This window comes from Perca fluviatilis, chromosome 1 (genome assembly GCF_010015445.1).
Source record: "Perca fluviatilis chromosome 1, GENO_Pfluv_1.0, whole genome shotgun sequence".
In the NCBI taxonomy this organism is placed as follows: domain Eukaryota; kingdom Metazoa; phylum Chordata; class Actinopteri; order Perciformes; family Percidae; genus Perca; species Perca fluviatilis.
Window position 1 is genome coordinate 8434403 of NC_053112.1, and position 13125 is coordinate 8447527.

Genomic DNA, 13125 nt, shown 5'->3' on the forward strand with positions numbered 1-13125 from the left:
GCACTCGTCTTACAGCAGCAAAAAAAAACAGAGAGCAGAAGCACAGAAATATTACATAAACTTCTGGTGAACTTAAAACTTTACAATCCATCGTTTTATGAGTGCATAATTTATTAATATTGAAGCTTGGTAAGTCATTCCGGTTGATAATGCTAAACTATTCAGCGATTACCTAAATAAAAAAAAATCATGATGCTACTGAAAATTGACTCTAGGTGAATTACCATTCTCAACCATCACTTTAACCCGACCATAACCCGAAAATTGACAGCTTGTAGACAGACAGACAATATTTTTCACCAATACTAAATACTTCATGCCGTAGAGGGTTAAGCGGATGAAGTTTGGATGTGTTTTTACGGTCTCCGACCACCGACTCTCTCAGACCGTGTCCTGCAGCACTGTGTGGGTCTACAGTGCGTCCTCCTCTGGCCTCTGGTATTTCATCGTTCCACTCGTCTCTGCTGCTTTCCTCTTCTTCCCTGTGAGAAGATGAAACCACTTTGTGACACACGACATCTCAACAATTCAGGAAGGTTTGTGTATACTGCTAACGAGTAGAGAGCAGGGTTTCTGCTACTCTTAACATAGAGCTAGCCAACTATTAGCTGTGTAATGCTAGCACGTTAGCCTGCCTAAACCGCGATTCTATCTAGTTAAGTTTAATTATCTTAAAGTGATAACAACAACAGACCACACCAACTCAGTTTGTCTTAGTTTTTGAATGGTGCACAACTTCCCTTCACTTGTGGCTCTTTTGGGAGTTGGTCTTTGCTGCAGACTTTGCATGGAGCTCAACAGTTGATTGCTAGCGAACGTTAGCCTCCAAGAGAACTTGTGTTATTTATACCTGAAGTCAGCTGTTGAAATACACTAGCCGGCTCAGAGGTTGTCTTTAATACAAAGGAAAATTAAATTGTTAGTACAAGTTATTCCCATTAACAGTTTGATCGTGATCGGTCGGTGAGTCAAAGCTGTGTTTAACGGTCTCTTGTTTTTATTCTGCTGGGTTATGTTCGGACCTGCCCCCACTGCTAAAAAAAATTAAACAAATCCTCAAAAAAAAATAAAACAAAAAAAATTAAATTTTATATATCCTCACATAACATATATTACAAATACAAATATACATAAATGAAGCAGAAACGACCGTTTAACAGTTTAACCGATTAATACTCCGTTAAAAATAAGTTATTAAAAAAAACATGTTTGCATGATAAACCGAGAAATATGCTGAACGAGTCAATTTCTCAACTGCATGTTGCTCTTTCAGATGCTCTTCTTTGTCTGCTCGTGGCTCTCTGCCGGACACAGCGGAGAACACCGGGACCGTGACGTTAGGGTGAGGTGCAGTATGGTGGTTAAACCAGCCGTCCTACACACAGACTACACCAGGCAGACACACAGCTGACAACCTCGCAGGGGAAGATAGTTTCAAATGCTTTGCGTCTGTGGTTAACCAAATCTAGTGTTGGGAAGGCGTTAGGTGCCTAAACGGTGCCTGAACAGATACTTTTAAAAAGATTTAAAAAATAAATAAATGTTTATATTTAAAAAAAGAAGCACAAAACTGCGACATTTAATAATGGCTTGCAGAAAATCATGAATTATTTTGTTTAAAAGTTCAAAGACGTTTGTTGATGGATAATCACAGACTGTCAAAGGTTAGTCAGAATAATGCTATTAATTGAATAAAACAATTAAAATTCAATAAAAGTACTTAATTGATCCTTCATTTTACTTGCGAAGAGCGTTTTATGGAACCGCCAGTGTTATTTTTGGGCAATTAGGTAAAAGTAAACCCAAATGTTCTGATATAGAAACTTTGAAAATGGAGAGTTAACAAACATTGTGATCAGGTCCAATATAGGACCTATATATATATAGGTTATTCAATTAATAGCATATATATATATATATATATATATCTCTATCTATCTATCTCTTTCTGGGTGTTAAGGAGTAAATGTACTGAGTTACTTTCCCCACTGATAATAAAATGCTGTAAAGCAGTTTGTAACTTACAGATCACAGCAGCAGCAGCAGCAGCAGCAACAACAGCAGCAACACAGACAATGGGAACCACTATTTTCCAGACAGATGTCTTCTTTGCAGAGCCTGAAGAAAGATCAGACAGAGTTGAGTTTAGAAGGACAGTTTCCAAAGGTGATCCAGGGTTTATCAACATACACATCCACTGTCACAATCTCCCTGCACCTAAATTAGGGCTACACGATATGAGGAAAATATCTAACTGCGATTATGTTGACTGATATTGTGATTCTGATAGGATTTATGATATAGGAGGAAATTATCATTTTTGAAAGAAAAAGAAATCTGTACCAAAGAAAGGAGTTTTTCTTTGGTACCGATCCTTAGGATAATATTTGTAATTTTATCCAAAGAGACTTCCAATTAAGTGCTTTCAACCTTGAAGGTGCAAACTACAGACAGACAGATAGCTATAGTATACACACACACAGTACTGTTGGGCAGGTATGAAAAAATGCTGTAAACTAAGAATGCTTTCATAAATGGAAGTGTTAATAGTTTATTTTCATCAGTTAACAAAATGCAGTGATGGAACAGAAGTGAAATCTAAATCAAATCAATATTTAGTGTGACCACCCTTTGCCTTCAAGACCGCATCAGTGTCAATAGGGAGCTCATTCCACCATTTAGGATGGCTCCTACGGACAGCAAAGAGTCGGGATTTGGTTGAGTGATTAGTTGTCCCTCGCTGTGAGGGGGCAGCCAGCAGGTTGGCTGATGCAGAGCGGAGTGGGCAGGTTGGGGTGTAGGGTTTGACCATGTCCTGGATCTAAGCTGGGGGTGTATACAAGTACTAGTGTCTTGAAGCGGATGCGGGCAGCAGCTGGTAACCAGTGAAGAGAGCGGAGGAGCGGTGTAGTGCGAGAGAACTTGGGGAGGTTGAAGACAAGCCGACATATTTTGTCTTTAACAAATATTGCACCCCCAACCTGCAGTATTGCACTAGTCCATATTGCAATTTTGATAAAATTGCAATTAATTGTGCAGCCCTAACCAAAATTAAAGTATCTTTTCCGAACCTATTCTCTGGCTGGAATAGTTTATCCAAGGCTCAACATAAAAAAATCCCCACTGGCCCTCGGGGCCAGTAGATCAGAGTTTTGCTGGCCCCGTCTACATTTTTACTGGCCCTGAAAGAAATATCATAGGTGTGAACATCTCACTGTCAAAGAGGCTGAAGTGAAAAGTTGTGGAAAACAGCAGCTGTAATGATGAATGGACTGATAAGCAGGCTAGCATTCCTCCTGTATGCTTTATTTGAAATAAGACAATGTTGTTGCTAAATAATACAACCGGCAACATCATCAAGAATGAAGGACGCGTCATTCACATGCATATTAAGTAGCCGCATGTATTTGTTGTGGTCTTATAACACATCCATAGGTTTACCAGGAGAGAGGATGGCTCGTTTAGACAGCAGCTACGTTTACAATAGTTTGTCCAAAGTTCAAGATTCGCTGCAAATTAAGATAAACTGTTAGACTACAAACTGACATCTTTCATTTTAGCTCGTTTGTAAAGTTGCTGTTTGCAGAGTAGAGCTGTGTTTGCACAGCGCGGTGGACAGAGTGGACAGATCAGACTGAAATATCGGTTTCTACGTGTTTCTGCCTGTAGAACAGGTAGGTGGGTTATTGATAAGTATTGACTCTTTAATCATGGAGGGTTTCTTGTAGGCTACCTACTTACAGTAACGAGTGTAGCGTTAGTTCATCTGCGCCATCGGCGGTAAATAATCCTCGGTAACGTTTCCAGTCACTACATGTGCTGCGTGAAGTAACGCACACACCTCGGCCCTGCTGTGTGTGTGTGTGTGTGTGTGTGCGCAGCGCGGGCATCGCTGTTCAGAATCCCGTCTATCTTCCAAAATGCAACGCTTGTATCCAAATGAATTGGTTATAAATTACCTGAGGTGAAAATGTGAAATGTTAACATTCACACGCTTCGTGCCACTCTCTAGGACGTTTGCTGATGCAGCAGACAGAGCCACAGTCACTGGCCCGACAGTGCGGGCCAATCAACCAGCCCGACATACGTTTTTACTGGCCCCGGGCCATTGCTTATGTCGAGCCCTGGTTTATCCCAAACCAGTGTGTCTCTGAGGTCCCCCTCTTCACACAGTTATTCATTCATCACAGTGTACTGCTCGGGATTTAAAGAAAAAACACATTTACACACAGCTCCCACAGTCGGATGATCTTTTACTAAAAGAGGCGGTAGGATGAAGAGTAACAAAGAAACTGCTCAAAGACATTTACCCCCCCGATGCTCTGTCTCTTCTCCCATTGGAGGTCCAGACGTGCTGGAATCATTTCTCTTTGTCCCGCTCACTTTTAAAAAGAAAAAACAAGACAAAATGTTCTCAAATCAGGAACAAACTTCATCAGGATATCTCCAATTCTGAGAAACCATTTTAGTATCTGAATGAACCTAATAAACTATATTATTATTATTATTAATAAACTCAGCATGCTTACCAACAGATATGTTAATAACAGAATGGGCTCGCAGCTTTTTGATGTAGACTTTGTATGGACCACTATCAGACAGAGTTACTGAGGAGATCTTCAGAGTCACGATGCCTCTGATCAGGTCTTCATGGTTAAGAGTTGTTCTGTCTCTGTATCGATCCATCTGGTCATCCTGTTGGTCCTTTCCTCTTCGATAGCAGTGGACATCACCATCATCGTCACCGAGGTCGAGTCTCGCCACATCCAGCGTGGAGTCAGACAAGTCGACGGGGGGGTCCAGACCACACCGTATAATGACATCATCTCCTTCTGCTGCCTCTTTGGTCTGAGGACAGGTGAGACGATGCTCTCCTGGAGAAACAGACATAACATTCACACAGCTTTAACACCTCTGAAGGACCAGAGTTGATGGTTTACATTCAGTTCTCCAACTATTCCTAAAATGAAGAATGTGCTGCTCCACCTCAACAATATATTTAATGGATCAACTGGGACAGTTTGAGAGAGAGAGAGAGAGAGAGAGAGAGAGAGAGAGAGAGAGAGAGAGAGAGAGAGAGAGATATATGTCAAGTTGAATAAAATGAGTTAAAATAAAGAGCAACAAAAAGAGACCTCACATGAAAGCCTATAGTACACATATAGTCTATAAAAATAGGTTTTAAGAAGTGATCTAAAAGATCTGATTTTGGGAGTCTGCAGTTATCGTCATTCATTTATACACACCAATCTTGTCACATAAAGAAATACCATCATTCTCTGATTAAATCACGTCTGAAACTTTCAAAAGAAAACCACTAGCAGCTACTCAATTTTTTATTTATATTTTATTTTACTTAAAAATACTAACGATATAAACAAGCCTATGTAGCTGTACAATTCAAGCAAAACAGAAATTAAATAAATATTTAAGTATTAAATATAACAAAAACAATGAACAGCTCCAACAGCTTTATTGCCAAGTAAGTAAGTAAAGCTACTTTACAAGGAATGTGCCTTGGTGGTTGGACCATACATAAACAAACATATTGAACACTAACATGAAATAAACAACACATACAGCTGTTTAACATAAGGAAAGAAGAAAGAAAGCCGAGTGCATTGAGTATGCAAAAAATCATACTGTAGTATGTGCCATGGACAGGTGTACAGTGCAGAATGAAGGTTAATGCAAAGTGTGGCAACTAGAGATGGGAATGGGGGGGGGGGTGTTAAAGAGGGCCTGCAGAGGGGAAGAAACCGGTTTACTCCTGATGGTAACCAAACCAGACGGTTCAACAGGCTCTAGTGTCCGGTCTTCTAAATCAAGCAGCCTCTCTCAACCCTAACTTCCGTTTCCCCCCTCAACATTGACTCCATTTTCTTATGTTTTTCTACGACTGAACAACAAACTTTGAAGTCGGTTCACTATCAACGGTGGCAGGTAGACTAACGTTACCTTGGCCGTTTTATGGTTGTGCGTAGAATCGACGGCGCAGGGTGTAACCGTTGACATATATAAAAGGGTATAACTACTAGTGATGACCGAACTGACCGAAGAGCCGGTTATTAACCCGATTCGTGTCACTGAGCCGGGAGAATCGAGTGCCATACGTCAATGAACCGACTCACTCCTGTTTTTACCTCATTAGCGCCTCCACTGGAGTGGTGGTAGAATCAATCAGGAAATGGGCTACCTCGAGCACCGCACGATTCATTGGACCGAAAGAGTTGTTAAGAGAGTAGAGACCGCGCACCCGGCTACTGCCGAGAGTCTGCACTGCGAAGTCGAGCCGAATGTAACCGTTAACAACCGCTCGAGTATATAAGCAAACGGTTTGTCTAACGGTTCTCGGCAAGTTTGAGTTATTAACCAAGCCTCGTTTCAGATGCATCTTAGGTGATTGTGTCCGGAAATTCACACATTATTGATTGGGAAGTGCATCACATACAAATACACCGTTATCTTAGTTATGTTAAGTTAAATGTTAGAGAAGTGAATGTTACAGGCTGTCACGAGGAGTACCGGGCTACTGCTGCCGAGACCCGGAGTAGCCGGATGCCGCAGCCGCGTACGTGAACCGTTGACCGAATCTATAGACTTCGGGATGCACGAATATTCCCACCCGAAAATTTTCGCGCCGAAAATGGCCCAAAGGGCATTTTCGGTTTTCGCCGAAATACTTTTATCACCGAAACAATACGGCCGAAAATGTTGTGATGCACGAAAGAAACACGACCTGCGCGTGTGTCAGTACCGATCCGTTCCACCTGCAAAGCGTCTCCTAGGCAACGAGGTTGAGACGGACCACGGAGTGAAAACAATGAAAAGTACGCTCTTAGAGTCTGTCAGCACGTTTCAGTGAGATCTGTTCGGATCCTCTGCACTTCATCGCGACTGTACTTGATCCGCGTTATAAAGACCATTACTTGGATGCGGAAATAAAGCAGGGCGCGCGAGACATGATCCAGGCGCGATGGATGCGGAGAACCCGCGTGGAACCGAGCAGCGCACGCAGGAGATCAGAGGCGCCAGAAACAAAGACTCGTCTCTCTGCACCAGATGAGGGGCATGCACCCTCGTTGTCTGATATGTTCCGTGAAATCCTGCAAGAAAGTGCCTCAATTAATAATAATAATAATAATAATAATATATAACAATAGGTAAGCTATTCTGTTCTTAGGCTACTGTATACTGTATGTGACTATCAGATTGTAGCCATATTTCTGCTAGATATTTTTTAATTAAACTTTAATATTAATTTATACAATTGCAATGCCTTGATTTTAGTAAAGTTAGTACACAGTCATAGCCATAAATGCAATGGTACTAATAATTGGCTTAATTTCTTCCGGTGTTTTGGTTTCCTCTTTTTCGGTTTTCGGTTTTGCCAAAAATTTTCATTCCGTTGCATCACTACTATAGACTTGGTTCGCCAACCAACAACCGTCCGGTTGAACCGACTCACGTAAAGGAGCCGGTTGTCACGTCACTAATAACTACATGTCGCGCCGCGACGTAACTTCGGCCGGTGTCGCAGCACGTTGCATTTCCTGGTTCTCCATAAACAACATGAAATCAAGGGGGGCGTTAACTTGTCCTGCTACAGATGTCCCACCGTGGTCAGAAAGAACCGAGGAGAAGCGCGTTTTCACACATGAAAGTCCGGACCAAGGTCCATGTTTTTGTTACATTGTATACATTTGATCCGGTAAGTTTTGGTTTCACACTGCAGTTTTGCAAGCGCACTACAGATCTCTACGTGACAAAACTACGTCCTGCCGTCATCACATACGTGAGCTGCGTCTCCAGATAATTATCACTGATTGGTTTGTTGACGGGCTTCCCCGTCCTCTCGTCTCCTCTCTCTGGGTCCGAGTTTAGGCTATTCAACCGACCGCTGCTCTCCCCTACTGCCGCGCCTCTTTTTGTTTTGTTGTGATGTAGAGAAGCAAGACACGGGAACTTTCTTTCTGGAGCATTTATTCAGAGACAAACTGAAACCTCCGCTGTACATTTACTACCACTTAACAAATACACTGCTGATGTATTCTCTGCTCTGATAGCCGAAGCGGCTGTCTGCTCGGAGCGCATTTTCTCTCTCTCTCTCTCTCTCTCTCTCTCTCTCTCTCTCTCTCTCTCTCTCTCTCTCTCTCTCTCTCTCAAATTTGGTCTTTTGATCCGGACCGTGGTCCGGGGGAGGTTTCACACCTCCGGACCAAACGAGGTATGTGTTAAACGCCCTTAGTTTCTCTCCCTATGACTCACCGCTCACTCATAAGACAATCAGTCCCTCTCACTTTCTCCCTCCCTCTATCTATCACCCAATGAGTGTATTATGTTTCAGTTCCCTCTAACGTCCTTTTCCGGAGCATCAGAGAGAAGTGCAGGCATTTAAGTGGCACCTAAATAAGGAACCTTAATCCGCATTGCTATTCGGTCCGGTAGATAACGGTCGTTATGAGTTTGTGTAGCATTTATATCATTTTTGTTTTTCATTTAGTTTGTTTTTTATGTGATGTTTATATTTTTTGAACTTTCTCCTCCATATTTTATGTCTTTCCATAATGGTTTGTTTGCTTTTAGTACATTGTTTTACATGTGAAACACCAAGGACCGTGCTGGAAATAAGTATTTTACTTTAGCATGTTATCCTTTGGATTACTGTTTTATTGTCTTTATCTATCAATCAATCAATCAATCAATCAATCAATCAATGTACCGGGTATTAGTATTAGCACCGGGTCTCGGACACCCCAAATAAAAACTTCATTATTATTATAACAAATAAAAAAAAAATGTCCCATTCAAAACTGTGATTTTCGCGGAAAAGCGACTAGTTTGCAGGTATGATTAAAGCGAAAGCTCTGCGTGCAACCTCCGCAGAACTGTAAAACTGGTCCACAGGCCCCGTTTTCTACAGACGCATTTAGCGGTTCATTATTTTACACTAATTATAACGATACCACCACCATAACTCAAACCATAACTCAAATACCATAACTCAAACCATAACTCAAATACCATAACTCAAACCATAACTCAAATACCATAACTCAAATACCATAACTCAAATACCATAACTCAAACCATAACTCAAACCATAACTCAAACCATAACTCAAATACCATAACTCAAATCCATAACTCAAACCATAACTCAAACCATAACTCAAATACCATAACTCAAATACCATAACTCAAATACCATAACTCAAACCATAACTCAAACCATAACTCAAACCATAACTCAAATACCATAACTCAAATACCATAACTCAAATACCATAACTCAAACACCATAACTCAAATACCATAACTCAAACCATAACTCAAATACCATAACTGCAGCTCTACCTCGGCTCCTAATAGGTTACCCTTCACCGTTAGATAGCTCTTAGCATGTATGAAGGAAACCGTTAGCTCGATGCTAACACGTAGCCTACTATCGCTAACGTTAGCTAGCTAAAGTAAAACTTGTCTGTTATCAATGCTATCAAGCATACGCTAACACGTTTTCAACAGTGGTTTAAACTTGTCACCATTAGCTCACAACATTATACCAATGTTATAAACCTAAACGAGCTGACGTTACGGAGGACATTATATCTGTCACGTTAGTTCAGCAAACTCAGCCTCCAACTTACCGGCTTCTGAAGAAGGTGCAGCACACAGAAAGATGGAGGCTAACAGGAACACGACAACATTCATTATCGCAATGAATTAAAAACAGGCAACCAGACAGTGATAAAGTGATATTAAACCGTAGGACTGCGTGTTGACTCGGCTGCTGCTTACAGTCTGTATGACAACAAACTCAGCTGTGTGCTGCTGAGACCGAAAACTCGCGGCATAAAAAGTCCTCAACATAAAGGAGGAGGAGGAGGAGTCATTAAAGGGACATCACATCCTCATGCAGGCTAAAAAGACCTCCCCTTTGACTAGTTTCACTCTTTGAAAAGGTCTAAATAAATTAATGTGACGACCCAAGTAATGACCAATTAATTATTTACAGTTTAAAAAGGCCTGCAAATGTTGATTTCAGATAAAAGGTTAGATCAGCTCCAGACTGAGCAAAGTCTATAACGTTTTATATATACACATATACATACACACACTTTATATATATATATATATATATATATATATATATATATACACATATACATATATATATATACACATATATATACATACATACATACATACATATATATTTATTATTTTATTATGTATTCTGTTGTTGATCAGTAATCCAGTTAATAAAGATGATTAACAAAGACTCCAGTAGAAGTATGAGGGAGCATCTGATGCCCCCACATTTACAACAATGCACCGCTCACTATGAAAGACAGTCAGTAATTATATTTTAATGGTAAATAATAACACCACAACAGGCTTTGTATGAGACTGAGGAAACTGTCATGAACAAACAGGGTATTTAAAAGTATTTGGTGACTTTAGCTTCCACACACACACCTTTATATAATATAAAACCTGCTTTAATGTCATTTTCTAACATCCTACATTATGAAACTGCAGTCCATTATTCTTTTGGAGGAAAAAGTTAAATTCCAGCCAAATATGTGGACAAAAACTAAAGAGTTAATTATTGATTTTTAGAAAGAATCGTTTTAACCCGGAAGACAGCATTATTCATGGAGAAAATGTTGAAATTGTAGAAACATATAAGTACTCAGGAACCATGTTTGACTCAAACCTGAAGTTTGATAAAAACACAGAGTCAATCATTAAGCGGGGACAACAGAGAATCCACTTGATGCGGAAGCTAAATTCTTTCAATGTGTGCGCAGAGGATCTTATGTAACTTTTATTATTCATTTATTGAAAGCCTTTTAACATTTTCTTTTATCTGCTGGTTTTTATGGATTGTCTGTGCGGGACAAGAATAGACTAAGCAGTATTGTCAAAATCTGCTCCAAGATCATTGGTGTTCAGCTGACAGACCTGAGCTCCCTTTGGAAAAACAGGTGCTCCAGAAGGCTAGACAGGTCATGAGTTATCCTGGCCATGTTCTTAGTCAGGAATTCTGCCTAATGCCCTCAGGACGACGCTACCTTGCCCCCCAAGGAAAACTAACAGATATGCCAATTCTTTTTATTCCCTCGGCCATTAAATTCTTAAATATTGTTGACAGCGGCAACTAAATATGCGCCAGGCATTCAAAACCTTTTGTATATTATCATTACTTAGTATTTACTTAAGTATTATCATTATTTATTTAATATGATACTATCTTGAGAGTCGGTTGCTGCTTAGTCAGTATCATGGCCTGTGTTTGTGTATCACTTGTTTGATTTTTGATGCCCATTTATGCAGTATGATGTCATTGACAGTATTTCTCTGTTTGTCTGTATGCCTGATTAAGTGTTGTCTTGTCGATACGACTGGTAGACTAAAAACAGAAGTACCCTATGGGGATAAATAAAGTTGTTTTGAATTGAATTTGAATTGAATTGAAAATACTAGACACAACAACCCCGAATAACAATAAACAAACACGTTTGTGAACTGGGATTAAACAGCAAAATATTTCAAACTTAGTGTTGAATTCATTAATAAAAACATTTAAATAAATACCTTGTTGTGGAAAGTGTAAAGAAAGTCCACACGTTAGAAGCTTTCAGCACCGACTCCCTTCTTCTTCTCCCTCCCTTCCTGTGTAGGAGCAGCATGGCCCTCTAAGCCCCGCCCCCTTTTACTACATTTCGCGCCATTCAGAGATTCAGAGAACTCTATTGGCTGATGGCAGAGAGCCAGCGCGCCAAGTGAAATGCTTTTTTGCGAGGTCGATTTATTTTACACAACTTTATTTAAATCAAAGTGGCCAAACAGATTGACAAAGTCTTGACAAAATAAGTTTTATTCTTGTCAGCCTTTAAAGTCACAGTCTCGCCCCATTGTTTCATATTATTGAAACGTTTTGATAACACAAGTTAAATATACGTGTCCTATTACAACATTCAGTATTTATTCCAGCACTATGTCTCTTTATCTACTTACCTGTAGGCTACTGATTTCTGTCCTTGTGCTGCTGCAACACCTGAATGTCCCGTCTGATGATCAATAAAGGGTTATTGTACCTTAATTAATATAAATCATATGTTCTTGTTCATTGTGTTTTCTTATATACATTTAAGGTATAATATAGCCTTTATGTCTCTTTATAGCCTTGATTACTTGTATGTAGGCTACTTACAAAGTTCTAGGCAATATTCATTTTTACTGTGTTCAGATTTATCGCCTTGATTTTAGCTTTATGTCTTTTTCTGTCTTCCTAAAAAGTGTTTCCTAGAACTGTGTGAGCACCGTTTAATTCTACATTTGACAGCCCTCTGCTGCTGGTGTTGAGTCAGTGTCTGGTCTGCTCTTTCTCACATTATCAATATGGTCTTAACATTAAAACTATAGTGTGTAGTTTCTGTCTCCCCCATGAGGAATACTACAGTATAACAACAACACTGTCGGCGCGTCCACATGATACAAGAAAACTAAAATATGTAAAAAGAATATCTAGTCATTATATTAGATTAACATAAATGGCTGTAGCAGCCATATTACTGTCAAATAAAAGCTGCAGTGCATATAATCACCATGATAAAAAATAATCAAAAGGTAAAAAAATAGGCAAAAAATAGTTCTTAAAATGTGTTTTTGTATTTTCTAGGATCAATTAGTTTTTAATCAACATTTCAGAGCAGAGTTACTGACTACACAAAACTACATTTACCTCAGACTGTGAGACTAGTTTACTACAGTACAGATAGTACATTAACATGTAACCTCAGACTGTGAGACTAGTTTACTACAGTACAGAGCAGTACATTAACATGTAACCTTAGACTGTGAGACTAGTTTACTACAGTACAGAGCAGTACATTAACATGTAACCTTAGACTGTGAGACTAGTTTACTACAGTACAGAGTAGTACATTAACATGTAACCTCAGACTGTGAGACTAGTTTACTACAGTACAGAGCAGTACATTAACATGTAACCTTAGACTGTGAGACTGGTTCCTACAGTACAGAGCAGTACATTAACATGTAACCTAGACGTGAGACTAGTTTACTACAGTACAGAGTAGTACATTAACATGTAACC

The 13125-nt window shown here is 39.7% G+C and overlaps 1 protein-coding gene across 1 annotated transcript; it reads right to left on the reverse strand.

Annotated features, from left to right (window-relative positions):
• Window positions 1-228: 228 nt before the first annotated feature.
• Window positions 229-9831, reverse strand: LOC120558917 (butyrophilin subfamily 2 member A1-like). The gene is made up of 5 exons (XM_039800275.1): window positions 9647-9831; window positions 4530-4874; window positions 4311-4382; window positions 2026-2118; window positions 229-482 (listed from the first exon to the last, which is right to left on the reverse strand). The coding sequence occupies exons 1-5, from the start codon at window positions 9708-9710 to the stop codon at window positions 412-414; spliced, it is 645 nt and encodes a 214-aa protein (XP_039656209.1). The 5' UTR covers window positions 9711-9831; the 3' UTR covers window positions 229-411.
• Window positions 9832-13125: the final 3294 nt, after the last annotated feature.

Excerpts from the sequence above, each read along its gene's own strand:
- LOC120558917 (XM_039800275.1), bottom strand. The coding sequence starts at position 9,710 with ATGAATGTTGTCGTGTTCCTGTTAGCCTCCATCTTTCTGTGTGCTGCA. Across the intron at positions 4,383-4,529 it reads TGTTATTAACATATCTGTTG|TGAGCGGGACAAAGAGAAAT; the intron begins GTAAGCATGCTG and ends TCTTTTTAAAAG. Across the intron at positions 483-2,025 it reads TGCTGCTGCTGCTGTGATCT|GGAAGAAGAGGAAAGCAGCA; the intron begins GTAAGTTACAAA and ends ATCTTCTCACAG.